Here is a 26403-nt window from a genome sequence, read left to right on the forward strand (position 1 = left end):
TCGCAGATATTCCCTAAGGTGCCAGGCTACCACCTGAAGGCGTCAACGACTGGACGACGATTCAGCACGAGGACGCGCTGATCGGAGAAGGGGGAGTGATGTCATACGTCTAATGAGAGGCCCCCAACCTAGAGCTAACGGGCCTAGGGAGGCCCGAGGAGGGGTGCCAGCCCAGCGCGCCCTAGAAGGGCCGCGCGGGCCAGGAGGAGGTGGCGCCGTCGCCCACGCCGCCGTCATGTCCCGGGAGGGATTAGGTTAGGAGGTTTACCTTATTAGAGCATGTTATGGAAGGGAAAATCCAATCTATAAGGATCTTCCGTAGTTGTTTGGGATACAAGCCCAATAGGGACTATATATACATGGAGGATGTAATCAATCTAATTAAGCAATAAAAGAACAATTATCCCCTCACCTACCTCTCCTTCTTCTCCCTGCGCCGGCTCCCTCTCTCCCTCTCCTCAGCGCTGCCGCCCTCTCCCTGTGCCGCTGCCCACATCCCCCTAAAACCCAGCCGCCACCACCAAGGCCCCCTTCCCAGTAGGGCTCTTACAGTCTTCAAGTCAATTGGGTTAACAAGGTTGTACCCTTCACCAGCAAGCTTCTCGAACACCTTTTTGAATGCACCTTGGCTCATCTTCCTTCCGGCAATAGGTGCGCCCCGGCGCTTTGTGCTCTTTGGCAGTGGATACGTTGAAATAGAAGTCGTGCAGCACGCAGACTGCCAGCCACCTGCACCCCAACGGTAGCATTGCTGGGGAGCTCCAGTGCACGAGCACACTGGTGTTTGTATGTTGGCAAGGTACAACTCAATACCGTTAATCACCATCCCCCCAGTCTTCTTAGGTCCCCTCCTTCGGGGCGCATGCCCATCAAGTGCCAGCATCCTTCTTAGGCTGCCGACTCTGCTGCTGGCCCGGCTGCCGACTTTTCACAGATGGCCCGGTACTAACCACAGAGTGATCCTGAATCAATGGAGGTGGGACTTCGTCTTCCTTGCATGGAGGAGGTTCCTGAAGCTGTGACTCAAGCTGTGGTTGCATCATCTGGAGAGTTGCATCTGATAGATATGATGGTGATGCACAATATATCCACCATGCGCAGGATGGCCACCATGGCCTGGATGCCCAACATGCCCAGCTGGTACGATAGGGTGAGAATGAAGGGCCTTCTGTAATGCGCATATTATGTACAGTAATGTATAGTCATTAGCAACACGTATGGATCTAAACTACAACGTAAAGTAAAGTCTATATGTGATTTCCTTGTTTCACGCCGTTTCACCTGAACACATTATGTACGAGAGCAATGCGCATACTACACATCAAAATCTCTTGGCAAAGGTTGCCTGGATTGCAGCAGAATTCAACTGTGCAGGACCTCTCAGCTTTTCCCCTTTTCCTAGAGAAAGAATGGTACAGCATTTTGAGCATTGGTTATTAGAATGATTGGATACAGCAGAGACAAGAAAACCGCCAACCAAACACCAAAAGTGCTGAGTTTGGACACAGCTAATCTTTGCTCTCAGTTCAACAAACAATGTGCGTAGAAATCCCACCAACAAAGAGATTGATTGAGTGAGTGAAACAGTCTGATATGCATCACAGTAGGTTATGTTGTAAACTAGTCAGGCGATCTCCTGGACCTTCATATCATAACTCAAGTTGCAGTAGCGAACTCACCGTGTATATCACTGTGAGTGCCATCAGAAAGGAACAACGTAAGGCATAGCAATTACATCAGCAGTATCAATTAGCTGTGCATCAGTCCAAACTTGGCGTGGTTCTACAGCCTCAAATGTCACTGTTTTCTGCCTAACATGATCCACGGAAAACAACCAGTCCTGATCAATGTACTCTGAGAAGTCATGTGTTGAAGGTATGCAGTGCACTTGGCTCAGATACTTGGTATCAGGGTGAGGTTTACTCTCATAACCAGATGAAGTAACTGAAGGCATTTGCTCCTCTAAATAACGAGAGCCAGTGATGCCATTGTTATAGCTATGTTGGCACTCATGCTGACCTATATCACAAGTATTCACCCCAGCTAGTTCTGTAGAAGAATGACGTGTGATCCACTGAGGATGCTGTGAAATTTTCTCGCCCACACAAGTAAGATTGGAAAGAGATATCATTGGCAGCTTACTTGTTCTCATACTGTGTTCTGTCAACATATTCCAAATGAGACTCAAAATAAGTAAAATTTAAATACTGCTGCTTCAATGTATTTAGCATGCCTGTGCTGTTATGAACTAAATGCTCACAGAAAAGGAGGGAGAAAAGGTCATTGGCTACTTTATATAAAAGGAATTCACCAGAAAATAGAAAGGAGAGAAAAGGAACTTACCATGTGGAGAGCTATTAGGGTCAAAGTCTTTCATTTTCCTGATATCAGAAGCGAACTTTTGCTCATTAAGACAGCCCAAATGCACCAGATTATCGACCTTGTCCTTGCTTGCACCAAGATCTTCCTGTTTCTGCTCATTGAAAGTGCCATTTTTCTCCACTTCTTTCTCTTTATTTTCGCATTCAGTCTTTCTTTTCTTTACAACACTATCTCTATCTTTGCCTTCAAGACCTTTACGATAGTTACCTTTTGCCTTCCCTTCAACTGCTCCATCTTTATTTCGTGCAAATTGCCGATCCATCTTGCGCCAGAAATTGTTAGCACTTTGATTTTCCTCCCCCATACCTTTTGTGCTACTTCTGCCATTTTTCACGTTTGCAGAATGGACAGAAATATCAGGATCTTGTCCTGTTTCTTCCGTTCTCTGAAAAGTATTTGGGTTAGGTGTGACTCGGCCAGTTGCAGTATGTACACCTTCAAAGCTTCTTTGTGTATCAGAACTATCATGGTATACACCGACTCCATGACAATTGTACCTTCTTCTGGAATGCATTTCAGCTGATCTATCTTGAAGGCTCTTCCCATTCTTTATTTCAGTTTTAGAATCGATACCCCTACCCATTCCTTTTTTAGTTGCATGAGCAATACTATCACTCTTTTGCACCATCCCGTAATTGTCTTCTGTTGCTTGTGCAGATTTCTTAACCATTCTACCAAGCAAATTCCTTTCCTTCTCTTTAGAACCTGTCCTACCAATGTTATCAGTGCTCCAAGGAAGCAACTCAGTATTGTTATGTTTGTGGTCTGTATGACCTCCTTGACCAAAAATTCGGTTAACCAACTCATCAGCTGGTATAATATCTTTGACTGATTCATGCCATCCATTTTCTTCAGGTTTTCTATGTCTCAAAGTTTGGTTTCTGTCTTTACATATGTCCTTGTTCTTTTTCCTCTCTCCGCAGTTCACTCTTTTGTGTTTCCTGTTGTTCTTATCTTTCCTATGATCTCTACCCTTTTCTTTTGTTTCTCCTTTTCCCCTGTCCTTTGCCTTTCTGTGCTTCTTATCCTTGTGCTTTTCCTGAAATAAGCGGCACATATTCAATACCAGTTAATTCACTATACAGAATTAATAATTCACACATTCAACAGTGACCTTCTTCGTAGCCCCTCGGTACATGCTAAGAAAATACAACTAGCACCTCATTGCATTTTTAGACATGATCATCACAATATTGCAGTTACGGGTTCTCATCAAGGACATATATGTTACTTCAGGCTTCATGGTTGAGGCATGCTGAAATAATTTTAATCAGGATTTAAGATCCAAAGCGAAATATGTTCAGGCATATCAAATCGAAAACTTATTTCATGTCACTTGGTTCACGACAAAAATATTACACATCATGCTCTTGTACTTCCAGTTTAACTCAACCACAGTAGCAAGGTGCAGTAATAATAATAGAATGCAGGAACAAGTCGTAGCCTATGAAGTATTCAGAAATTTAAAAGGCAACGGTAAGAGGTAAGGCCCACTCAGGTAACGATATAGTACGCAACAAAATTAATGTGAAAAATACTGCAGAAGTTCAGGTCAAGTCCTACTGTGAAATGGCAGTTTTCATAACCAAGTACTAACAAAAAATGAACACAGGGTACACAACCAAGTACTAACAAAAAAATTAACATGTAGGGATGTCATCATGTGGTTGATGAGGATGTACAGACTATTAATCAATATTTCTTAATCATCCCGCATAGCTGAGGCCTGAGGTATATAAGTATCTTATGCAAAAGAATGTTCTTTATCATAGCATATGATGCACAATTTATCTATACAAAAATGTGAAAGAAATATGAATTTCGAAATAAAGCTATATGTGTAAATTGCCCCCCCCCCCCCCCCCCCCCCCCAAAAAAAAAAAAAAAACTAGAAGCTGATTAAGAAATGTATATATTAGGATAAGGGGCAAAGAAGCAGGGTCCTTCCCAGCTGCTCTTTTTCCTCCAAAACACATTAGCAATTCTCTGTTGCTTTGTGACATGTAACACTTTCAAAACTAGTATTATATTAATACTCTTACTCTTATAGTATTGCTCTTATTGTGATAAAACTCAAAGCATATCATGTCATTGTGTGTTTCCCCTAGATATGCCTTTCTTATGTTTGCCATGATTTTCCTCTCAGATATTTGATTTGCCAAATAGCATTTGGTAGAGTAAGTACATTTCAGTGGTTAGATAGGATCACCATGCTCATATTCATGCTAACTGTGTTGCTTAACTATGTACTACCATGCACCACTCTTGTATGTAACTTAAAGAACAAAGCATGACATCAATATGGTAAGTGCAACAGCTTCTGAACAATCCAGAGAGATCCGATCTATCATGAACCATCAAACTAAAGTCTATTTTGGCAAACCATCTAAGGGGCACAGAGTATGAACCTTTCTCAGCAAATCCTTGTGGCGCTCCTCACTCCTGGGCCTTGATTCAAACCCTGGCGGCGGGAACGGGAAGCACCTCGACATCGTGACACACCTAGTAGATGTACAACGAGACTGAATCCGCAGCACGGCAGTTCAACCAGTCCAGACAGGCACCCCGGATCCCTCCCGTCCACCATATCCCAATTGGTAGCGCCTTGGCCGAAGCCAGTGCAGAGCGCACCACCACCAGCACTGTTGCAGCTACCACAGTGCCCAAACACTGAAATCAGCTTCTGATTTGTGCCACTGCAACGGGTAATCAAAAGTTCAAAACGATCCAACTGCCCAATCGGCTCCAACTAGCTGGTCTGAAACCCAGGCGCTGAATAAGAGTCAGGAGCAGTTAGTGCAGTCCTCTTCCATCCGATCGCTCACTCCCCGCCGCCGATCCCCACCCAGAGCCACAGCAGGTGGAACGACAGCCCGGGCCCCGCGCCCCAACCGGAAGCAGCAGCGTCGTCGTATGCTCCTCCGGCTCCGGCTCCGGAGACGCAGCGCATCCACGCGGAGCCCGGCACAGACCCAGACCCAGCCGCTCGCTGTCGCGCACCGCAGTCCGCTGAGGCTTCCAGAAAGTGAGCAGAAGAACTGTAGAGCTAGCAGGGGGCCTTCCGCGGCGGCTTCCCCTCCCGATCTCGGACCAAACTGACGCCTACCCGCTCCGATTCGGTGAGGAGCGGAACACCAAAGTCCGGGGCCAACGGCAACAGCAACAGGTTTCCGCGCGAGCAGATCGGCCAACGGCGCGATGATCCCAACGGCGGCGCGGCGCTCAGGCTCAGCCCGCCGGTCGCGGGGAGGCTTGTGGTTCGTGAGGAGGAGGGCTGGCTGGCTGGCTGGCTTTGCTGATGATGCTCTCTGATCTCTCGCTCGTACTCGGATGCTCTGGCGGTACCGTGACTGCTTTCCCCGCGCCGCAACGCGTCCACCCCCCAAAGGCGGCGTGGCGGCGTGCGCATGCGAAACATTGGTCCATTCCGGTGACAGGTGTCGGGCTGCGACTGCGCCCACCCCCGTTCGGCTGGGTTGGTTGGTTGGGCAATTCCGTCTGTTGACTTGTTTTATTTTATCCGGCTGCGGACCTTTTCCTCCTGGACTAGAATATCAGATGGGCCTCAACTGAAACATGGGCCTAACTGAGGCCCGTTTTGTGTTGTCCGATATGACTCGTTGCATTTTCTCCTTGGGCCGTCCGGTTCCTTCACGAAGCCGCAACAGGGGCCCACCGCCCACATACACCGCGTTGACGCTATATATATCGGTCGCAGTTTTTTCCGGTCAGCTCTTCCTCGTACGAGCGACGCGCATGTCCATATGTCCAGGGCAGCTGAAGCAGAGTGGAGTGTCCCATGCTTTCCACCAACAAGTTGACCTTCCCTACGGCGCAATTGGTTCTCGATTTCCCATCTCAGGAGTCAGGAGGCAGGCAGGGCCAATCGAGCATGGACGCAGAGAAGGGCACAAAGAGAGGCCCTCGATTGCCCTGACGAGCTTCAGTGGAAGCAGCAGGTCGTTCGGCCAGGTGCCCAGATCAGAAACGCTACTGCGCAGGCGCAGCTGTGCCGCGCAGCGCAAAGAAAAAGGAGTGAGCAAACAGAGGGGAGCACTAGTGCAAGCAGCGCAATGAAGAAACCTCGGTGATGACACACGCACATGGTCGCATCTAGGACTAGGAGCTTTAGATATCCTCGGTGACTGCTGGGGTCAGGAAAAAGTTGTCGCAAGATCGTGTTGTCTGATCAGTGATCCAAGATCTGCAGCTGATGGAAAGCGAAAGTTTCAGCTCGTTCGTCCAGCGATCCATGCATGGCTTCAACCGCAAGGGACGAGACTGATAAAATGAGGCATTGTCGCAGGTATATGTGTAGTACTGCAATACCACAAACAGATCAGCTCCAAATTGCTTAAATCTAGCCTTTTTGCTAGTAACCACCGAGGCAAATCCAGATGTTGGTTTGGCCTTGGAGTTCTGGTTCTGGAGTTGGTGGCATGTCTTGAGTCTTGACAGACTAGGTTTTCAATTCCCCATGGATTGAGGAAAGAAAAAGTGACGAATGTATGTACAACATGTTCAGTTACTCAGCTATTAGTATATCAGTCCTGGATGTGCAGGAACCATATGGCGAAGTCGTTTGTCCTGGAAAAAACACAGCTTTCAATGTCCATCAGAAGTTATAAGCAACAGTATCCCAGTACCATCCAAATTGAATTCACTAACCAATTCTTTGGTTTATGGGTCAGGGTTGGTTCCAGGCTAGTGGCACTGTTCACTGTTCACAATATCAATCACATAAAGGTTAGCAGAAACAAGCACACATGGGTTGAGCAATTAGCAGCCACCCCGGATGCAATTAACAGGACAAGACAAGCTGCGAAACTAGCATTCTCAGGAAATTCAGATACATACAGTTGCACCCATCATCCATGGCGTTTCTGTCGGCGAAAAGTGAAAAAGGCAGGCATCTCATTCTCAGCTCAGAATTTGCGGTAACTACTACAAGTGGTGAGGCACAAGGGGACCAGAGGTTCCATCAAAAAACAAGGGGACCAGAGTAAGTTAGATGAGGTCAACACCTGCTTAACCTGATGCTGATACAGGTCAAACACTGCTTAGTCCTCCAGCTCACCGTTTCCACGGGGTGACGGGGACCAGGCTTCTGTTCTGATGCAGCAGTAGCGACAACAAAAACCAGCCAGGCCTAGTTGTACAGTACCGGGCCATGCCAATGGGCACTGCAGACTTTTGTGACTTCGTGTGGTTATATCGTAGCTCAAGTGGTACGAGTAGACTGTAGTCATTTACCTACAAGGACTGATTAGTTGGAAAGTTGCACTGTAGCCCGTTGTAGTAATGCTGCATTAATCGCTTGACCTTTCGATCTTGACATCAAGCAGGAGTGAACAACTTCGGTTGCTTGCTTCAACTAATAAAGGGCAGGGTAGGGCTGAAGTGGAGTCCAGTGCCAGTTGCCAGCATCAATCCCTGAAGATGCCCAGTCCAGCATCGGATTCAAAATGTCTTCCTTGTGCTGAAAAAGATGGCCATAATTCAGACTGTCAGTGCTAAAAAGTATTCAGAGTTTCAGAGGCCTCATCCCATGTATGTACAGTATTTGTATGTATGCAGAATGCAGGCATGCTCAGCTCAGTGGTCCTAGAGAGTACGTAGAGTAGAGACCATGTTCAATGCATTGCTGTTCACACTCGATTGACTTGCAGGATGGCATGAGGAAGCTGGGGTTATCTGGATCAGAGAGATGAGTGGCATGCATCGTGTGAAGGCAGGAGCTGAGCAGAGAGGAATTGTCGCCAGTCGTCACGGCATGAAATGAATGGTTGGATCTGAGGGGCACATGGACAATGGTGACCATGGCCATGGGAATGCATTGAGCGCCGTCGGAATCCAAGGCACACACGCGGTAGATTGTACTAAAATGTGCTGTACCGCAGCGATTCATGCAGATAAAACAGTTCAGTCAGTGTAGGAACCACGCAGCACCAACTGCGCGCTGCAAATGCTGCATTACCAGTAGCAGTGGCCTCTCGTGACACTCGGTCCACACACTGCCATTCTACTGGTCTTTCTTGCAATTGCAAGGATTGGCCAATTGCTGAATTTGCTGCTGGGATGGATGATCACACTCGATGAAATATCTTGGGAAACAGCTGCAAGAGGCCAAGGAACCAAGCCACCAAGGACTGTACCACGGTACAAACCGTCGTCCTTTTTCCCCCCATCGAGTGCATCATTCTAAAAGGAACTTGTACCAATGCCCAAACAAAATTCATTTCCTGTTCGCTATCACCAGCCACGCAGCATTGCAACAAAATTCAGAACCGATTGCGCAATCGCTCCACATGCAGTAAGATACCCTGGTGCAGAGAACCGCAACAAAGAGGCAAATGCAGCGACCAAATTTGCACAGGTTTATATATAAATATATGTGTGGGGAAGATGCAGAAGCTGCATGCATCAAGTCCACCGCCGAAACCACATCAAGCACAGCAACTTTGAGTTCCAGGCATGAGTCGTATATAGGTCACGGACTCACAGTGAACAAGAATGAGATACTATAGTATCTCATCAAAAAAATAGTAATAATTTGAGTAGAATTATCTGAACCATGAGGATACCAGTGACCTTTGTTCAGACATGGCTCCCTTAACTTTACTTTGCTCTGTTGTCTATCTATACCACACCCTGATACCCACATTTTTTTCTAACTTTTTTTTCCTTAAGCAGTTAAGCTTAGTTTATCTAGGGATCCTTTTCCATGGCACTAAGCATTACTATGGTAGCATCATGAAGAAGCAAAAGCAGCAAGGCTTAAACAATAAGCACCTTGCAAAGTTACAGGACACTGGTAGCTAGCTAGCCCTCCAAAGACAATCGAATGCACACTTGGTGGTGGACGGCCGGGCCGGGGAACACGCCGCGGCGGCAGCGTGGCTCCTCACGATGCTGCGGACATGGGCATGGATTTCCTCTTGGCGGTCTTGCCGGCGAGGACATTGCCGCCGCCCCTGACGTCGACCTTGTAGTACTGCACGAACCAGTCAACGAAATGGCGGAGGCCAACCTCGAGCGAGGTGGCGGGGCGGTAGCCGAAGTCGCGCGCGGCGTGGCTGACATTGGCATGCGTGAACGGCACGTCGCCGTTGGTCGGCATCGTGACGATGCGCTTGTGCGCCTTCTTGCCGAGGAGCTTCTCAAGGATGGCGACCATGCGGGTGACGGGCACCGGCGAGGTGTTGCCGAGGTTGTACACGCGGAGCGGCGCGGGCCCGCGCTTCTTGCCAGACTTGGAGCCCGTGCTCTTGCCGGCCGTGTCGAGCGCGCTGAGGCAGCCCCTGACGACGTCATCAATGTAGGTGAAGTCGCGGCGCGCGTCGGCGCCGTCGGCGGTGCGGAACAGCGTGATGGGCTCGCCGGCGACGATGCTGCGGGCGAATGAGAAGTAGGCCATGTCGGGGCGTCCCCACGGCCCGTAGACGGTGAAGAATCGCAGGCCGGTGATGGAGAGCCCGTAGATGTGGTTGTACGAGTGCGCGATGGCCTCGCCGGCCTTCTTGGTGGCCGCGTACAGCGACGCGGGGCGGTCCGTGCGGTGGTCCTCGGAGAAAGGCGCCTCGGTGTTGAGCCCGTACACCGACGACGACGACGCCCACACGACCGCTGGCTGTGGGTTGGCGTGCCTTGCCGCGGCCTCGAAAAGCGCGACGAGGCCCGCGACGTTGGAGGCCACGTACGCCTGCGGCGCCCGCATCGCGTGGCGCACGCCCGCCTGGGCCGCGAGGTGCAGCACGTGCGTGATCGGCACCGTGGACAGGAGCCGCTCCAGCAGCGCGGCGTCATTGATGTCGGCGTCCAGCACCACCACGCCGCGGGACGCCAGCAGACGCTGGCGTGCGCGCTTCAGCGACGGGTCGTAGTAGGCGTTGAAGTTGTCGAGGCCGAGCACGCCGTCGCCGCGAGCGCGGAGCGCCAGCGAGCAGTGCGCGCCCACGAAGCCCGCGGCGCCCGTGACGAGCACGGACAGCGCCCCGTCCCGCTGCGGCTTCGCGCTGCGCCGCACCTCCCGCTCCCACGCCGCGCCCCACCCGTACGACGACGAGCCTAGCAGGCTCCGGTGCGAGTGCCGAGACCGCAGCGAGGAGGAAGAGGAGGAGGAGCCGGAGCCGGACGCGGGCAACGCGGAGAGGCTGAAGGAGCGAGAGAGCAGGGACGGGTAGTGCACGGCGAAGAGGACGACGAGCGCGAGCGTGGTGAGCACGGTGGCGCGGAAGAGCAGGTGCGACGATGCCGACACGAGCTGCTTGGCGCCCGCCGCGCGCCGCAGCAGCAACGCGTGCCGCTCCAGCTTGACGCCCTTGGCGGCCGCGTCCACCACGCCGGCCGGCATCCGCTCCTCCTCTGCTGCTGCTGCTGCGCGCTGCGGTGGAGTGGGGGTGAGGTGGTGGTGCTTCGGCGATGTGAAGTGGGGAGCGAGCGAGAGTGTGAGACTGATAGCGTGATGACAGCGAGGGAGGGCGTGAGATATAAACCGAGGTGGCCGGCGCGCGGGGCCGCGGGATTCGGTTGCCTGCTGCGGCTACGGTGGTTTAGCTCCCGAAACAGTAAACGGGTGTGCTTTTTAGCTCGAGTGGATCAGGATCACCGTGTCGGGTTGGGGATGCCGGACGGCGGACGGAGCCGGATGGCCGGATGCAATGTCGCGCTCACGCTCACGCTCGCGGGTGCAGTGGTGCAGTGGTGCAATGGTGCATGCGTCAGCAACGCAGGAGCAGCAGCCTGACTGCCTCACTGTCCGTGTGTCAGGATTCACCGCGTGAAGGCTCGAGGGTGTGCACGGGAATGAGTGAGCTCTTGTCCGCTTTCGCCAGGTATCTGCCGGCCAATCACCTCAGGAGTACTAGTACGGAGTACTCCATCAGTCTAGAAAAAAAAACGCATGGACTCGGAGGGAGTACTCATTTTTCTATATTTATTAAAAAAAAATAAAAACAGTGAAGAGCAAACATTTCGTTGAATCGTTCGAGGCTCTCTACAGTGAGTAGGAGTAGGCTAGTAGCAGGCTGCCTCCGGGCCCCATTTGGCGGCGCCACTACGGGAGAAGTCGGCGCTGGTCAGTTTTTGCTGCTCCTTTGAAGCTGTGAAAAATCGAGTGCTCATTCCATTTACTTTTACCGTGCTTTTGCGCTTGACCCTCGTTCATGTCGGCTTCGCTTTCAACACTGTGCTAACACTACAGCGCACAATAGCTAGTGGAGCCTAAAAATTATATCTTTGCAGTGTACTCCCTCCGTCCCAGAATATCTGTCGTTCTCGCTTCCCGAGAAACAACTTTAACAAAAATATATATTAAAAAATATTATTATTTATGGTACATAATTAGTATCATCGGAAAGATCTTTGAATCTATTTTTTTAATAAATTTATTTGGAGATACAAATGTTGCTAGTATTTTCTAAAAATCAAGTCAAACTTATGGCACGAAAACCAGAAACGACAATTAAACTGGAACAGAGGCAGTATTTTGTGAGGAAAAGTTTCCGAGAAATTTTATAATAATTGAAAAATATATGAACCATCCACGGGGCTAGATCGAGCGGTGTAAAAATAAGAAGTACATATATGAAAGTACCTAGAAGTACCGAATTGATCGAAACGGTACCAAATTAGGTGGGTCAGGACCAAAATATGAGGACCAGTTAGGTGGGTCGGTACCAAAATATGGGGCCTCCTCCTCCTGGTTGCTGGCGCCCCCGCCAGCCGTAGCCGTAGGCATTATAAAAAATCTGTTTTATAAATAGTTTTTCTCGATTAATTAGTTAGGAAATAGAAAAAAAATGAAAGAACTAGGAGGTACTAAGATACTTTTCCAACCATTGCAAAAAGAGCTCTAAGGGTTCTTTGCTTCTACAATCTACTATTGATCTATAATTAGCGTCCTGTTCGTTTGGGCTTGTTTGACTTATAAGTCATACTTTTTTAGCTAATGAATAGTATTTGTCTCTCGTACCAAATCAGATAACCGTACTGTCAACCATGACTTATCAGCCAAACAAGTCTAAACAAACAGAGCGTAGGCCCTTAGCTAGATCGATGTTGCACTCCTGTTTCCACTAAAAGAAAGTCATCAAATACTATAATAATCTTCGATCATCGTGTTGTCTCATCACTGTCGGTACTAAACATCCTAGTGTAACTTGCAAGGGGGGTGGGGGGGTGGGGGGGGGGGAGGGGGGTGGCATTGATAAGCGACCATGGATTCAATTTCAAAGGCCTCCTCTTTACTAAGGGCCTATTTAGATTCCAAAAAAATTTACGCAGTGTCCGTCACATCGAATCTTGCGGCACATACATGGAGTACTAAATATAGACGAAAAAAACTAATTGCACAGTTGAGCGAGAAATCACGAGACGAAACTTTTAAAACTAATTAGTCTATAATTAGACACTAATTATCAAATACAAACGAAAGTGCTATAGTAGTCAAAATCCAAAAAATTTTGGATGTAAACGGGGCCTAACATGGGCGCTCTACTGGTGTGCTGTTGAGTACCGAGCTGGGCGACAGCTTGTAAAGCTGTGGGAACGGAGGCACGGAGCGAGCTGATCCTAGTACGTACAGCAGCTGCGGAGACTTTGATACACACCACTAGGAGGTTTTCCAGTGATGGATCCCCTGTGCTTTTCTCGGTCACCCTTTGAGGAAAGTAGTATAACAGAGTCCCCGTACTTTGCCAACAAAGATAGAGGAGAAGTGTGTTGTCGCATTAGTTCAGCATTTTTTTTAGACGGCCAACAAATCGTCTTATGTAGTGCTGTGTAGTACGTAATTTTGATGACGTGGAGGAAAGAGAAGGTAAAGATCATTGTACCCATAAGCTACTATTTAAGAATGTTCTTGCACCGTTGCATTATATGAGTTGTTCTAGTTATACAACTCACAATGTTCCTTTGTTCTATGCACAAATTATGAATTAAAGAAAAAATCTTAATACTACTGGTTGCACTTGGAGGCCACAAATGAAGGCTCCATGGCAGTCCTCACAAGACACGCTACAAAAAGAATTCTAAAAGTTGTTGTGGAAACCCACAACATTTAGACTTTAATTTGATAGACTCTAATCATCGTCCCAAATAATAGTTATTTAATTGATTTAGATTTCTAGAAAAAAAATTACCCATCTCTCCATCATAGAAAATACATAAAGTAACTCCTAACTTTTGCATCTAAAATACCTATTTTAGCTATTACGAAAGATAATTTAGAGTACCCCTAAATTTGCATCTAAGGTGCACATCTCTATCTTTATGAAAGATAATACAAATAACTCCTAAATTTTATTTTTAACTTACTCACATCTACTATTATGAAAGATAATATAAAGTAATGCATTTACTTTGTATCTACATTATTTATGTTTGTTGTTTTAAAATTAAATTGGAATATCCCTCAAATCTAGGGCTAAAATAAATTATTACGGGAATAATGCAGTATCCATATAGCACAACATATTATTTTTTTCCAAATTACATGTTTCTACCAATTTAAAATTAGAAGTAGTCACAGATGCTATGTGACACTATATATGTAGTAAACATGCATGCATCAAGGTAGATACTTATTTTTTCTAGTTTACTCAATCATTAAAAATTACTCCCTTAGTAAACCATATACAAATGGCACTTACAATTCACATTTAATATATTAATACTCTATGACAACATATTTTGTAAGTCATTACTTTAGAAAATTATATATATTGACCGAAATATTATAAAAAAATTAATTTCAAGCACTTTCCTACGATTTTATAGGTAGAAATCGTGTTACAAAACTAGTGGCATAAAAGTTGAAAGCCAAAACCTAAACTCGTGATGTCACAAAAATGATACAAGAAGAATTGATATAACTTAATCTAAGATTTTAACTAAACGTATAGTAAAAACCATAGAGGTGCAATGCAAAGGACGCAAACAGTTATATGGTAATTTGTAAATTTATCAAAGTTCATGGCCAAGATGGTAAAAAGAGATAACTATCGTAGGAATTGTGTTAAGATGTCTAAAGAATAATACTTGGGTGTGCGTAAAGCAAGCAATGACAATTGTGTTTGCCCTGAGATTCTGAGAATGAACGTTCATCTGCCAAGGTAATCGGATCCTAGTCCTAGGTGCGTGCTCCCTCACAGTCTGACGGCAAAGGTCAGCACACGGCGACCTACGCGGCGACGCATATTAGCGCAGACGCGACGCGCGACGCCGGGCGGCACGTGCGCGCGAGCGAGGCCTCAGGCCTGGCCGAGCAGGGCAGGGCCCCCGGATCGCACGCCCAACGCAATGACGCGTGGGTCCACGCGGCGGAGGCGCCGCCTCGGGGTTAGCGCCAAAACAGAGGACGGCGCCTCCTTGGACTGCGTGCCGCTGCAACGGCTACCATCTCAGGCTGTACGGCTGCGTATGCATGCATACATACAGATACAGTCATACGGAGTATACAATATACAAACCGGGCCCCCCTTGAAGTCGGAGGAGCTGTAAAACTGCATGCGCTGACGGCTGGCGTTGGTTTCAGGTCGAAAATGAAACCTGCTCATTCAAAGGCAATGGCTGGCTGACAGAGGAAACTGGGAGCTGTAATGTATACCCGAGTACTTCTTCCTTTTGAGAATACACGATGGACGATGGATGCACAGTCACCACGCGATCGAGTTCGAGTGCAAGGTGAACAGACGGCGGACGACATGGCTCAGCTCACCCGGCTAGGCCAGCTCGAGTTCGACCGGCGGCGATGGCTGGCCCTGGCCGCAGCGAGCGAGCGAGCACCCTGCCGCCCTGCCGGTGGATTGGGATTGGATCGACGGGCGTGGGTCGGTGCCCGATGAATGCTCTCAGTCACGCTCACACGCCCACAGTAGCCACAGTGCACAGGCAGAGGTCACCAATCGGCAGCGCGTGCATCGGATTAAAGAGCCTCACATGCATGCTCTGTGCTCTCCATCGATCGGCGGTGCACTGTGCACGCGGGGCATGACTCCGCTCCGCTCCGCTCCAATGCGGCGGCGGGTGTCTGTCAGCCGCAGGCAAAAGCGCGTTCTGCGTCCAGCTAGTCTCTGATGGGAAATCTAGCAAACCCCCTTTTAGGGCCCCTTGGACAGAGCTATGAATAGCAACTGAAGTGGGATTAAGCAGTTTCGGCTTCGCCTACACCAGTTCTTTCTTTTTACCGGTTTCGGCTTCACTTGACACGTAGCAATAAGAGATAAAGCTATTCGGCAACCACCTTGTTGCTCGAAAGTAGTCCATATAGACATTAAAATAATCTCTATTAGCCGGCTGAAATACCGTGATACCCGTCTAGTCCACAGTAAAAAGTACCCATAAATTTATGGACTACCATAGAGAATAAAAAACATTATTTTCTTACTCCCCCTCTCTCTTCTTGTAGTGGCTGATGGATTGAAGATAGATACTTTTTTATCCTCTTTGGGACCCATTTTTATAGACTACTTAGTTCATATATATCGTGTGAAGATAACAATAGCTATGGACTGGTTACGTGGATCCTATGTATACGGACTACTTGATCCATATAAAGAGATCCTTATTTTTGCGCCGGTTCCTTTTTACCCTTCCCAAAAACAGCTTGTTGCTTTGATGATGCGCAGCAATGTAGCTGGTTCAGTGGAAAGATTTACTCCAGCGAGCACCCGATAATTTTATGGGTTACCCTAATTTTATTGGAGGAGGGGTAAAGGTATCTAGCGACAGATGGTCAGCAGAGAATCAGAGGTGACGCGCTTTATCAGGCAGAAAGTGAAACTGCACGGGATGTTTGTCGCTGCTGCCCAGTGAGATCAACCGGCCTAAACTAGTATACTAATCCTGATCCTGTAGTACCACTAGTTAACTAAATCAACTAATGCTGCGGGGAGATTGCCTAGGTATCCGTAACCAGGTGACACCGTGGGATATGCCGCGTAGGTACGTTCGTCAACTACTGGAACTTTGCAGGCCTGGATTCTCGGTGGGCTTACAGCGCAGAGCCTGAGAGACCCGGCAACGGATCTTGGTTGCCTGAATTTTAGTTCGGTTAGTCAGCGACTCAGTGCTCCACTCTATCATCAGCGCGGGCAAATGCTCTCCTATGCTCCTATTGCATTTGCCATCTGCGACCGTCAGCGTCCAGAACGAACTTGAGGTCGCAGAAACGACCAGCAGAAAACGGGAGCGTCTCCACGACTTGGAACGTGCGCCAAGGGTTAAATAGCGAACATCGCGCCCAGTGGTTCGCACGTTATTGCTGCACAGTACTGCAGTGTATAGGGAAAAAAGAAAGTGGTTCGTACATTTGAACTGGATTCCCTTTCCTAGTTTCTAGGGCCTTGTTGAGATGCAAAATTTTTTGCAAAATGAGTACTGTAGCATTTTGTTGTTATTTGATAATTAGTGTCCCATCATAGTCTAATTAGGCTTAAAAGATTCGTCTCGCGGATTTCGTCTAAACTGTGTAATTAGTTTTATTTTTTATTTATATTTAATGCTTCATGCATGCGTCCAAAGATTCGATGTGACGGGGATTATGAAAAATTTTACAAAATTTTTTGCAAACTAAACTGACCTAGGAGTACGTGATGACGCACCAGCACGATAGCACAGAGGGCACACCACACACAGAGAGACTGACAGACGCGCGGGCGGGTGCACACGGTGTCGGTGGGTTCTTCATTCTCCGCATCCCAATCCAAGTGAACTTTCAGCTATGCCAGCCACGCCATGCCATGCGTGATGCATGTGCAAAAAGTTTCATATAAATGACAGTACCAACAATCAGTTGGATCGAACTCTTCCATGTACTGTACCTGCACGTGCTACTTAGCAGACTCAGCATGCATGCCTTGGGGACCCTGGAGCCAGAGGCTCATACATGGTCTGAGCGGGCCCACTCTCATCTCATCTCATGTACTCCCATGGTTTTATATGGAAGCTTCATGTACTCCCATGGTTTTACATGATGAGCGAGGTGGTGAACGAGTACACGACGACGCATGCATGATTCCATTCGCTCATGATCTCGTCGCTATCGACCCGTATCCGGATACATCGCAACATAAATACACCGACACACACACACCGGTCCTGAGCTTTTCTGAGTGAAGTCGACATATTGATAGCCCCTTTCCGGAGGGAAAGAACTAAAAAAAGAGAGGAAGAAGCATATTTGCATGTGCCCGAGCGCGATGGGATGAGACTTAGAAAAGACCAAAAAAAAAAAGAGGGGAGAAAGTCTTGAGTTACCAGCAGGGGTTGATGCTTGCCGAAGCTGGATAAAAGAGATGACACCCGACTACTTTTGCCGAGAAGTAAAAGATTTGAGTGAGCTGGGTAAGAAGGCCCCGTTGCGGAACGGACCATTCTGGCCCTGGAACTATTCCTCGGTAGTACAAATTTGTGTAGGAAATGGTCCGGCTGGGAATCAATCCTAGATAACCGAACGGAGTCTAAAGCAGGGAAGGATGGGATTGAGCTTCACCGACGACGGTGAACGGCAAGCCGCTGCCGATCACGCCGGGCGACAACGGGCCTCTTCCCTCCTCAAGACTTGGAGTCCAACTCCGTTAACAGTCTCCCTGCCTGCCTGCCCGCCCTGGGCAGCTCCCAGTTGGGCCCTTGGGTGGACTCAAGGCCCAGACAGGGAGACAGTCAACGGATCCAACACTTTTTTCTCTGTCAATTCGTCGTCTCTTCAGCAGAGACGTTAAATGGGAGAGAGTATATCAAACAAATTATGCTGCCAGGAGGCTTATAGTATGTGAATTTGAAAATGAGCAACTTAGAGTACCAAGCTTGTCAACTCCAGCTCGTTCTCGCAGGAGTCCACTATTGACATTTGTTTAGTAAAACACAATTAGTCATTTTTTTCTCGAACACAAGGGAGAATTACGCATCTTTTATATTAAGAAGAAAAAAAAGGTATGAACCCAACACCCCCCAACCCCAACCCCAAAAAAAAACTACAAAGAAACGCCTCAACACACCCCAGACACATGGCCACACGGCCACAACTAGCCCACATAAAGTAACAAACAAAAAATTCCAAAACACAAACACACACCTGCTCACAAACAAGGGGTGAACGACCAACGAGCTAAGCAATTAGGCAACACAAAGTATCCGTTTAGTGAACATGGCTATGCCCTTGGCACCCGCTTGACCCCATAACTTTGCTTCTTCGTGGACTGAAGCTAGGATACCCTGCAGAGTAGGTCAAGACACATAGGTTCCGATGGGTCCAAAGCGACCAGGCTCCAAGAATAACTAAAGAATGGAGACCCGGCCTATCCTGATCGGCGACAATCTCATTGGATCGGCACCACCAAACTTCAAAGGACGACTCAGCTGGTTGGGGAGCGAGGATCTGCGGTCCAAATTTATGTAAGAGCTCAAACCAGGATTGACTAGAGAAGACAAAATAAACTAGCAGGTGGTTTTCTGTTCTTAATCACACATCAAACATTGCTGGTGATGCTGAAGACCCCATCAAGCAAGACGATTTGCAGTCCAACACTTATTATGCGCGACCAACTACATGAAAAAATATAATTAGTCACATGTTTGATGCTCGGTCTTAGAGAATCAACCAGTAAAATATAATTTGGATTCGAAATATGAATAAGCATATAGATTGGCATGCATATAAGCCTCTAGAATTTTAGTAATAATATAATTAGTCAAATGTCTTATTCATTCCCCAATTCCCAAGAGAAAAAATTAGAAATATGAATGGGTGTACAGATTTTAGATTTTATAATTAAGGGTGTTAGTACCATGGCATATTGACATGCATGTGCCTTCTAACTTTTACACGCTAGACCAGACTGATGTCATTCTCTATTGTGAAAATTTAGTGGTCTCATCCTCCATCCAAATAACAGTTTTGAGTATGGGTTGTAATAAACTTGTAAAAATTGCTGGACCTGTAATTTATAGTGGTTTTGGCCTAAAAACCATGCTTCCAAAATGGCCTTAAGCCAGGCCCTGACGGATGCAAATCGCGAGGTGCAAAGTCCTGTGGCCCATGCATTAGGGTCAAGTCGTCTCCACCTGGTGACGACTACCGAGCGCCTCCCCCTGCCGCGGCGCCGCCTTGCGGAGTCGCGATCAACGTCGCTCACGAGAGCGGCTCTTGTGCTTTGGTCCGCGCCGTGGCCGGCAGCCACTCTCTCCCGTTGTCCCCGCTCACCACCCACCGGTGACCCTCGCTCCGTCTCGGTGAGTCACGCGATGCCTCCTCTCGTGCGGATTCCTGTCGATTTTTGGGCGCACAACCCCTCCACCATCGGTGGATTCTTATGGCGTGCGGATGTCGATCGTCGGCGTGCGTGTTCGCAAATCTGGCGGTCGAATCAGCGCCGGCTCACCGTCGATCTGTTACCTTCCCTCACAGCAGGACGCTAACCCTCTCCATTTTTTGCCTTTTGTGGATCTTCTCCCTCGCGGATCCCTGTCGCTCTAGTCCTTTTCGCCCGTGCCCCCCTTCTGGCTGTCTAGCTCCGTTCAGGTGAGTTTATAGGCAACACCTCCTTCTATGGTGTTTTTTCCTTTTGTGGATCGTCTCCCTCGTGGATCCCTATCGGTCTACTCCTTTTCGGCAGTGGACCCCTTCTGGCTAAGCTCGTCAGCGCTGGCGGGGCTAAAGAAAAGGGGTGTACAGCTCACGACACTCCATAGGGTCGAATCTGGCTCTTCTGGTTGGGGTGTACAGCTCGTGACGCTCCACAGGGTCGAATACGGCTCCTTCTGGTTCTGCTTGTGGAAGTAGTCGTTGGCTCTAGCTCCTTCAACCTCTGCTCGTGGAAGTAGGCTTCTGCTCGCAGAAGTAGTGGACTTCGGGAGCTTCAGGATGACGCCGGACGAGAGCTTGAGGGTGACGCCAACGACCAGGACTCCTTCACGGCTTTAGGATATTAGCGACGGTAGGCTCCTCCCTGCCTCCCTATCTCAACCTAGTGCACGGCGAAGGTAGGCGAAGGCAACATCGACGGTGTGGGTGTGGCACTGCGGCTACCGTGCTCCTCGCGACAACGGGGCGTGGCTTTGGCGGGGCAAGTGGGTGAACCGGTAGGGCCCAGTGCGATGGTGGCTGGAGCGAAGGGAGTGGTCGCGGGTCCTATAAAAGGCCGAGTGGCTAGGGTTGCGGTGCAGGTGAGTGAAGCAGTGAGTCGTGGCCTCCACACGATGCAAAGTGGGTCCTCGTTGTCCGTGGCCAGGCGAGGGTCCATGTGTAGTGGCAGAGCGGATGAGCGTGTAGAAGAGTGAGAGGGACGCGTGAGAGAGGGAGCATGTCTGCGTGCTGTGAATGCTAGAAGGCCACAACTAGCATGTATGGTAAAAAGGAAGCCGAAATTGGAGATAATGCTTACCCAAGAACAATCTAGAGATATTCGGGATTACATCCTCAACCGTGAACTGGCTATCATATCCCATGGTATTTTTTTTGAAGAGCAAAACTTTATTACTCATTAGGCTCAGCAAGATCGCTGGCCACTAGACCCTCTACGAAGCAAGGTACATCATCCCATGTGGTATTGATATTTAGGCTATCTATTTGTCTGCCTTTCTGCATCTTAACATTTGTGCAATGCTAATGCTCTAATGATTTAATTTCCTACAACATCACATTAACTATTGGTTTATTAATTTCTCTTGGGATTGATCACAAATTTGCTGGTGATGTCCTCAGTACTGATACTTGTGCAGATGAAGCAACTATATTAGACATTGGCTCTGGTGGATTAAACCTAATTTGGCCTCCCTCCCTCCCTCCAATTCATTTGCTCATTGGTACTTGTTTTCTTTTGTTCAGTTTGACTTAATGCTACAAAAAATTCGAGGGTGGTGATAAACCCGAACATGAGAGTAGTGGGAGTGGAGAGAACAAGAGAGAGAGAGAGTCAAATAAATGAGAGACAAAAAGTCCCCCTCAACCTTCCCTCTCCCACCCTTTTATAAGGGAGGTGGGAGGAGAAGTTTTCACCATTGCCCCTAGTGGGTCTTGCATTTATAAAAGGGTCTCTAAGAGCTACAAATGAGCCCTAAGCATTATCTCACAAGCCCCTATGCTATGTAATTGAGCCCCAAACACATTAATAGCGGTCCCAAACATATTATACACCCCAACAGTAGCCGCTCAACAACCACTCGGCTATTTAGTTTTGCTCGGAAGCACAAGACCTAATAACTGAATACAAGTAAGTGTGGCCCAATTACAACTCAGACCAGGCACACGGCTCTTGTCTATACAGAGATACTCTCGAGATGATTTTATCTTTGGCTACTCTTCGACTAGTCTTCGGTGGCAACCTTCGCTCAAACATCTGCCACCCTGTCTTTGGCAGCTTGCTCTTCGTATGGCCTTGAGACCTCAATACCCTTTTTTCATAATAGAGCCTTCATCGAAGACATTGATGTAGTCAAAGTAGACAAAGTAGTCGACATAGATGGCGTAGTTATAGGTGAACACAACACGTCTTCAATCTTTCACTCACGGGTGCCAGGTGAGGCTTTCATCCTTAGGTGGTTTGATTGTCCAATGTGCTCCTTGCCAGTCCCTCTTAGCCGACGCTTGTGAGAAATTTTTTTGTGTGCTTGAATTAAACGACATAGGTGCGGTTGATATCATAGATCTCATAGATGGAGATCCTCCTGCTCTAATTGATGGTGAAGGCAAAGTCGAACATGCCAATGGCGACCCCATCGCTCCAAATTCATGGCGAAGGTGAATTCAAAGATTGTAAGGATCTAGATGGCTAGAGGGGGCGGTGAATAGCCTATAAAAAATCCTTCTACAATTCACAAATCACTAGAGAAAAGTGGTTAGTACGATAAGTGATCCTAATAGCCACTACAAGCACTAGCTCTAGTTCACTCAAGCAAGCTTCTTATACAAGTCTAGTAGCAATTTGAGTTTATCCTAATTACTCCACCACACAAGGCTACAAGCTGCACAACTACACTAGAGAGCTAGGCTAGAGAGCAACTAACAACTGTTACTACTTCCAAGAATAACTAGCTACTCTAGAGCTCTTAATTACAAGAGAGCTACCACTACTAGTCTACACAAGCAACAAGCACTAAACTAGCTGTCGGTGTTTTGGACCGGGGGGTCCTCAACCGACTAGTGAATTTGGACTGCGTGCTCCCAGTCTCGGATGGTGATGCAAAGAGACACAAGGTTTATACTGGTTCAGGCAATCGATGCCCTACGTCCAGTCTGAGAGATCGATCTTGTATTCCTTATACCGAAGTGCTAGTAGTAGGGGGTTACAAGCACAGTGAAAGAGGGAGCTAATCCCAGGTCTCGGCGAGGTGTCGTGTGGGCTGCTTGAGACGTTGCTCTCAGGCGACTGGGTTGTGTATGTGTGTGTGTGTTACAAGGTGTTCTTCCTCGTGTGCCCCCTTAAAATGGCCCAAGTCCTCTCCTTTTATAGCCTGAAGGGAGGACAAGGACGGTACATGTGCTAACTATATGGTGTCGTGTGAACAGGGGCGGCGTGTCCGGGCCCTGTAGCCTGTTCCTGTGGCGGCGCGGTCGTCGGAGCGGTACGTCCTTGAGCGCTGGGGCGATGTTCTGGTCACATCCATCCCTGTGCGTCATGGGAGCTCCTGGATTGCCTCGGAGCAGGTGCGGCGGCCGGGGTGCGGATCGCCGTGGATCGACTGTGGGCGAGGCCGAGGCTCGGTCGGTGCTGAGGCTACACCGTAGAGGGGGGCCTCGGTAGACACGAATCCTGAGATAGCCGAGACCTTGGTGCACAGTGCCGAGGCCCCGAGAGGGTGGCTGATCCGGCGCGCTGGCTTGGAGGCGGTGATGACCCGAGCCAAGTTGTCCGCGCAATGTTGTTTTCGAGGTGGGGATCGCAGGGCACAGTGTAGTGTGGGCGCTGATCGTGGGCACAGCGTTAGAACACAGTGGCCGGTAATCCCCGCTGTGCCTTGTCCCAGCTGGTATGGCGCTGATGCGACCTTAGGTCTCGTCGGCCATTCTGCGGTGTCGAGCCATCGTCCGGCTGAGATTGCGGGAGTGGTTGGCGTATTAATGGGACACGACGTGCTGTCGGGAGGGTCGGTCGAGGCGGGAGGCGACGGGCTATGGACGAACCGGCCTCGAGCAATACGGAGAATGAGGCCTCGCGCGAGACGGAGATCGGACTCCTTGCCGAGGCCTTCCGCGAGAGGCCTCGCGCGAGGCAGAGATTGCGCTCCCTGCCGAGGCCTTCTGTGAAAGGCCTCGCGCGAGGCAGAGATTGCGTTAGGACGCCGAGACCTCCTGTGCGAGGCTCGAGGCAGGGCGGAGAGCCTGGTAGGCTCGGACATAGCCGGTGAGGAGCCTACGGCTTAGCTTCTAGCTTGCTTTTTTGATGGGATTCAAGTGACCCTTTTGATATTTGCTCTGGGTACCCGGTTCTACGGTACCCGACAGTAGCCCTCGAGCCCCCGGAGGAGTGCGTGCACTCCCCTGGGGGTTTGCCGAGGCTTGGTTTATAGCCGCTCCCATAGGAATTGGGTTTTTGTTTCTTGAGGTTTCGGTGGGTGCGCGCGAGCGCACCCGCCGGGTGTAGCCCCCGAGGCCCTGGAGGAGTGGAGTTACTCCTCCAGGGGCTTTTTTTTGTTTTCGCGTTTGAGCAAGGAGTTTTTATCACATTTGCCGAGCCCATAAGTGCGAGTTTGGGTCGTGGGGGTCTCAGCGAGGCTGCAGGAAAAGCCCTCTAGCCTCCACACGGAGCGAGAGGTCCGTCAGGGGTCCCCCTGACTTTGGGTACGACCCTCACGCTTCCTTTTTGCTTGGAAGGAGGGGTGGAATGTGCCTGGCTACCCTCGATGGGCACGAGCGTGGGCACTTTCGGTGAGCTGTTATCGGGTGAGTCTGAGTGGAGGCCCGTACCCCGTTCGCTAGGGGACGACTAGCGGTCCAGAGACACACTCCAAGAGTACCAGAGGGTTTCTCTAGTGGGTGCCGAGGCTATTCGCTGGGCCTCGGTGGCTCGGTGCCTCCCTACGGTGGGATCCCATTCGGAGACTTCCCTGCCAGTCTCGGACACGACTTAGGGCGCTCCGAGCGATTGTTCGCTCGGGCCTCGGCCATTCGTATGCTTGCCCCAAGGTCATCCCTGACTCTGTTGCCCTAGGGTGGCTGTCGAAACCTCTGGAGGCCCAGCCTTCGAACCCCTGGACCGTAACGGGCTCGGTGCCCTTTATCATATTTGTACGAAACTTCTAGCATGGACTTAGACCGTTTGTCTTTGTCTTGGGTGCAGGAGGAGCCCCCGAGCCTCTGCTTGGAGAAAGAGGGCGGTCAGGGGTCCCCTGGCTTTTTCATCCGACCCTCACGTGTCCTTTTTGTTCGGACGGAGGGTTTGTTTGCCGAGCCCATTCTGGTGCGAGCCGGAGCCGCTGGTCTCAGTAAGGTTGCAGGGAGAGCCCCTAGCCTCTGCGCGGAGCAAGAGGGCCGTCGGGAGTTCCCCTGACTTTTTATACGCCCCTTGCGCGTGAGGGTTTGTTTGCCGAGACCCCTTTGGGCGCGAACCCGGGTCATGGGGGTCTCGGCATATCTGCAGGAAGAGTCCCCTAGCCTCTGCACAGGGCGAGAGGGCTGTCAGGAGCTCCCCTGTCTTTTTGTATGACCCTCATGCTTCCTTTTCGCTCGGAAGGAGGGTTTGTTTTGGCGAGCCCCTTCGAGTGCGAGCTGGGGTCGCTGGGTCTCGGCAAGGTTGCAGGAAGAGCCCCTTAGCCTCTGCATAGAGTGAGAAGGCCGTCGGGGGTTCCCCTAACTTTTCGTACGACCCTCATGTTTCCTTTTCGCTCGGAAGGAGGGGTGGAATGTGCCTCTCTACCCTCGGTGGGCACGAGTGGTGGCACTTCTGGTGAGCTGTTATCGGGTAGTCCGAGTGGAGGCCCGAACCCCATTTGCTAAGGGTCAGCTAGAGGTCCGGAGACGCACTCCAAGAGTACCAGAGGGTTTCTCTAGTGGGTGCCGAGGCCGTTCGCTGGGCCTCGGTGGCTCGGTGCCTCCCTACGGTGGGATCCCATTCAGAGACCCCCTGCCAGTCTCGGACACGACTTAGGGTGTCCCAAGCGTTTCGCTTGCTTGGGCCTCAGCCCCGTATAGGCTCGCTCACAGTCGTCCCTGACTCTGTTGTCCTGGGGTGGCTGTCGAAACCCCTTGGGGCCCAGCCTTCGAACCCCTGGACCGTAATAGGCTCAGAGCCTGGTTCCTTCATCTGAAAGGAATAGGTCGGGGGAATAACTTCCCTATTGGCTCGGCAACGGGTGGCGTGCCTTTTGAGGCGGTTTCCTGGAGAGGCGAAACGACGCCTGCTGCCATAGTGGCCGAGCGTGACGTGGTGGATGGGACGTAACTGTTCCCGCAATTAATGAGAAAGAAGTGGTCGCGTGGGCGGCAGAATCGGCTCGTGGTTAACCACGCCAGATCGGGGGGAAACTTCCTCGATTTCATCGCCCGTTCGTTTCGCCTTCCCCCTACATAAATACTCAAAGAGTCTCGCCCCTCCTCACCTTCCCTTACCTACGTTAGCCCTGCCTCCGTCGAGCCATCGCTAGAGCAGCAGGTGATGGGAAGAAGAAGGGAGAAGAGCGAGCCAGGGAGTGAGCGAGAAAAAGCGAGAGCGTGGGAGAGAGGAAAACTCACAGCCACATCTGATCCTTCCATCGCACTCATGGCCGGCAACATCGTCGTTGTCAAGGCGGACCCCTGGGATCTGTCGGACGTTACCGAGGAGATGCTTCAGTCGCTTGTCGACGATGGGCTCCTTTGCCCGGTGACGGACCCCACCAGGCCGGAGTGGATTGCTCCGTACAGCGAGCCAGAGCCGAGGCCTTACGACGGCTATGTCATGAGCTTCGTCTCCTTTCACGAGCGCAGCCTCGGCGTCCCGACGGATCGGTTCATGCGGGCGCTCCCGCACTACTACGGCGTGGAGCTCCACAACTTCAATCCCAACTCCATCGCTCAGGCGGCTATCTTTGTTGCCGTCTGCGAGG

The 26403-nt window shown here is 49.8% G+C and overlaps 2 protein-coding genes and 1 pseudogene across 2 annotated transcripts; all 3 read right to left on the reverse strand.

Moving 5' to 3' along the window:
• Positions 1-412: 412 nt before the first annotated feature.
• Positions 413-1421, reverse strand: LOC136469548 (protein Barley B recombinant-like; annotated as a pseudogene).
• Positions 1422-1608: 187 nt separating this feature from the next.
• Positions 1609-5740, reverse strand: LOC136472881 (uncharacterized). Its single transcript, XM_066470588.1, has 3 exons — positions 4791-5740; positions 2344-3421; positions 1609-2160 (listed from the first exon to the last, which is right to left on the reverse strand). The coding sequence occupies exons 1-3, from the start codon at positions 4872-4874 to the stop codon at positions 1703-1705; spliced, it is 1620 nt and encodes a 539-aa protein (XP_066326685.1). The 5' UTR covers positions 4875-5740; the 3' UTR covers positions 1609-1702.
• Positions 5741-8769: 3029 nt separating this feature from the next.
• On the reverse strand, positions 8770-10830 carry LOC136472882 (UDP-glucuronate 4-epimerase 6-like). Its single transcript, XM_066470589.1, has one exon. The coding sequence runs from the start codon at positions 10733-10735 to the stop codon at positions 9287-9289; it is 1449 nt and encodes a 482-aa protein (XP_066326686.1). The 5' UTR covers positions 10736-10830; the 3' UTR covers positions 8770-9286.
• Positions 10831-26403: the final 15573 nt, after the last annotated feature.

The sequence above is a fragment of the Miscanthus floridulus genome, chromosome 8, assembly GCF_019320115.1.
Source record: "Miscanthus floridulus cultivar M001 chromosome 8, ASM1932011v1, whole genome shotgun sequence".
NCBI classification, from domain to species: domain Eukaryota; kingdom Viridiplantae; phylum Streptophyta; class Magnoliopsida; order Poales; family Poaceae; genus Miscanthus; species Miscanthus floridulus.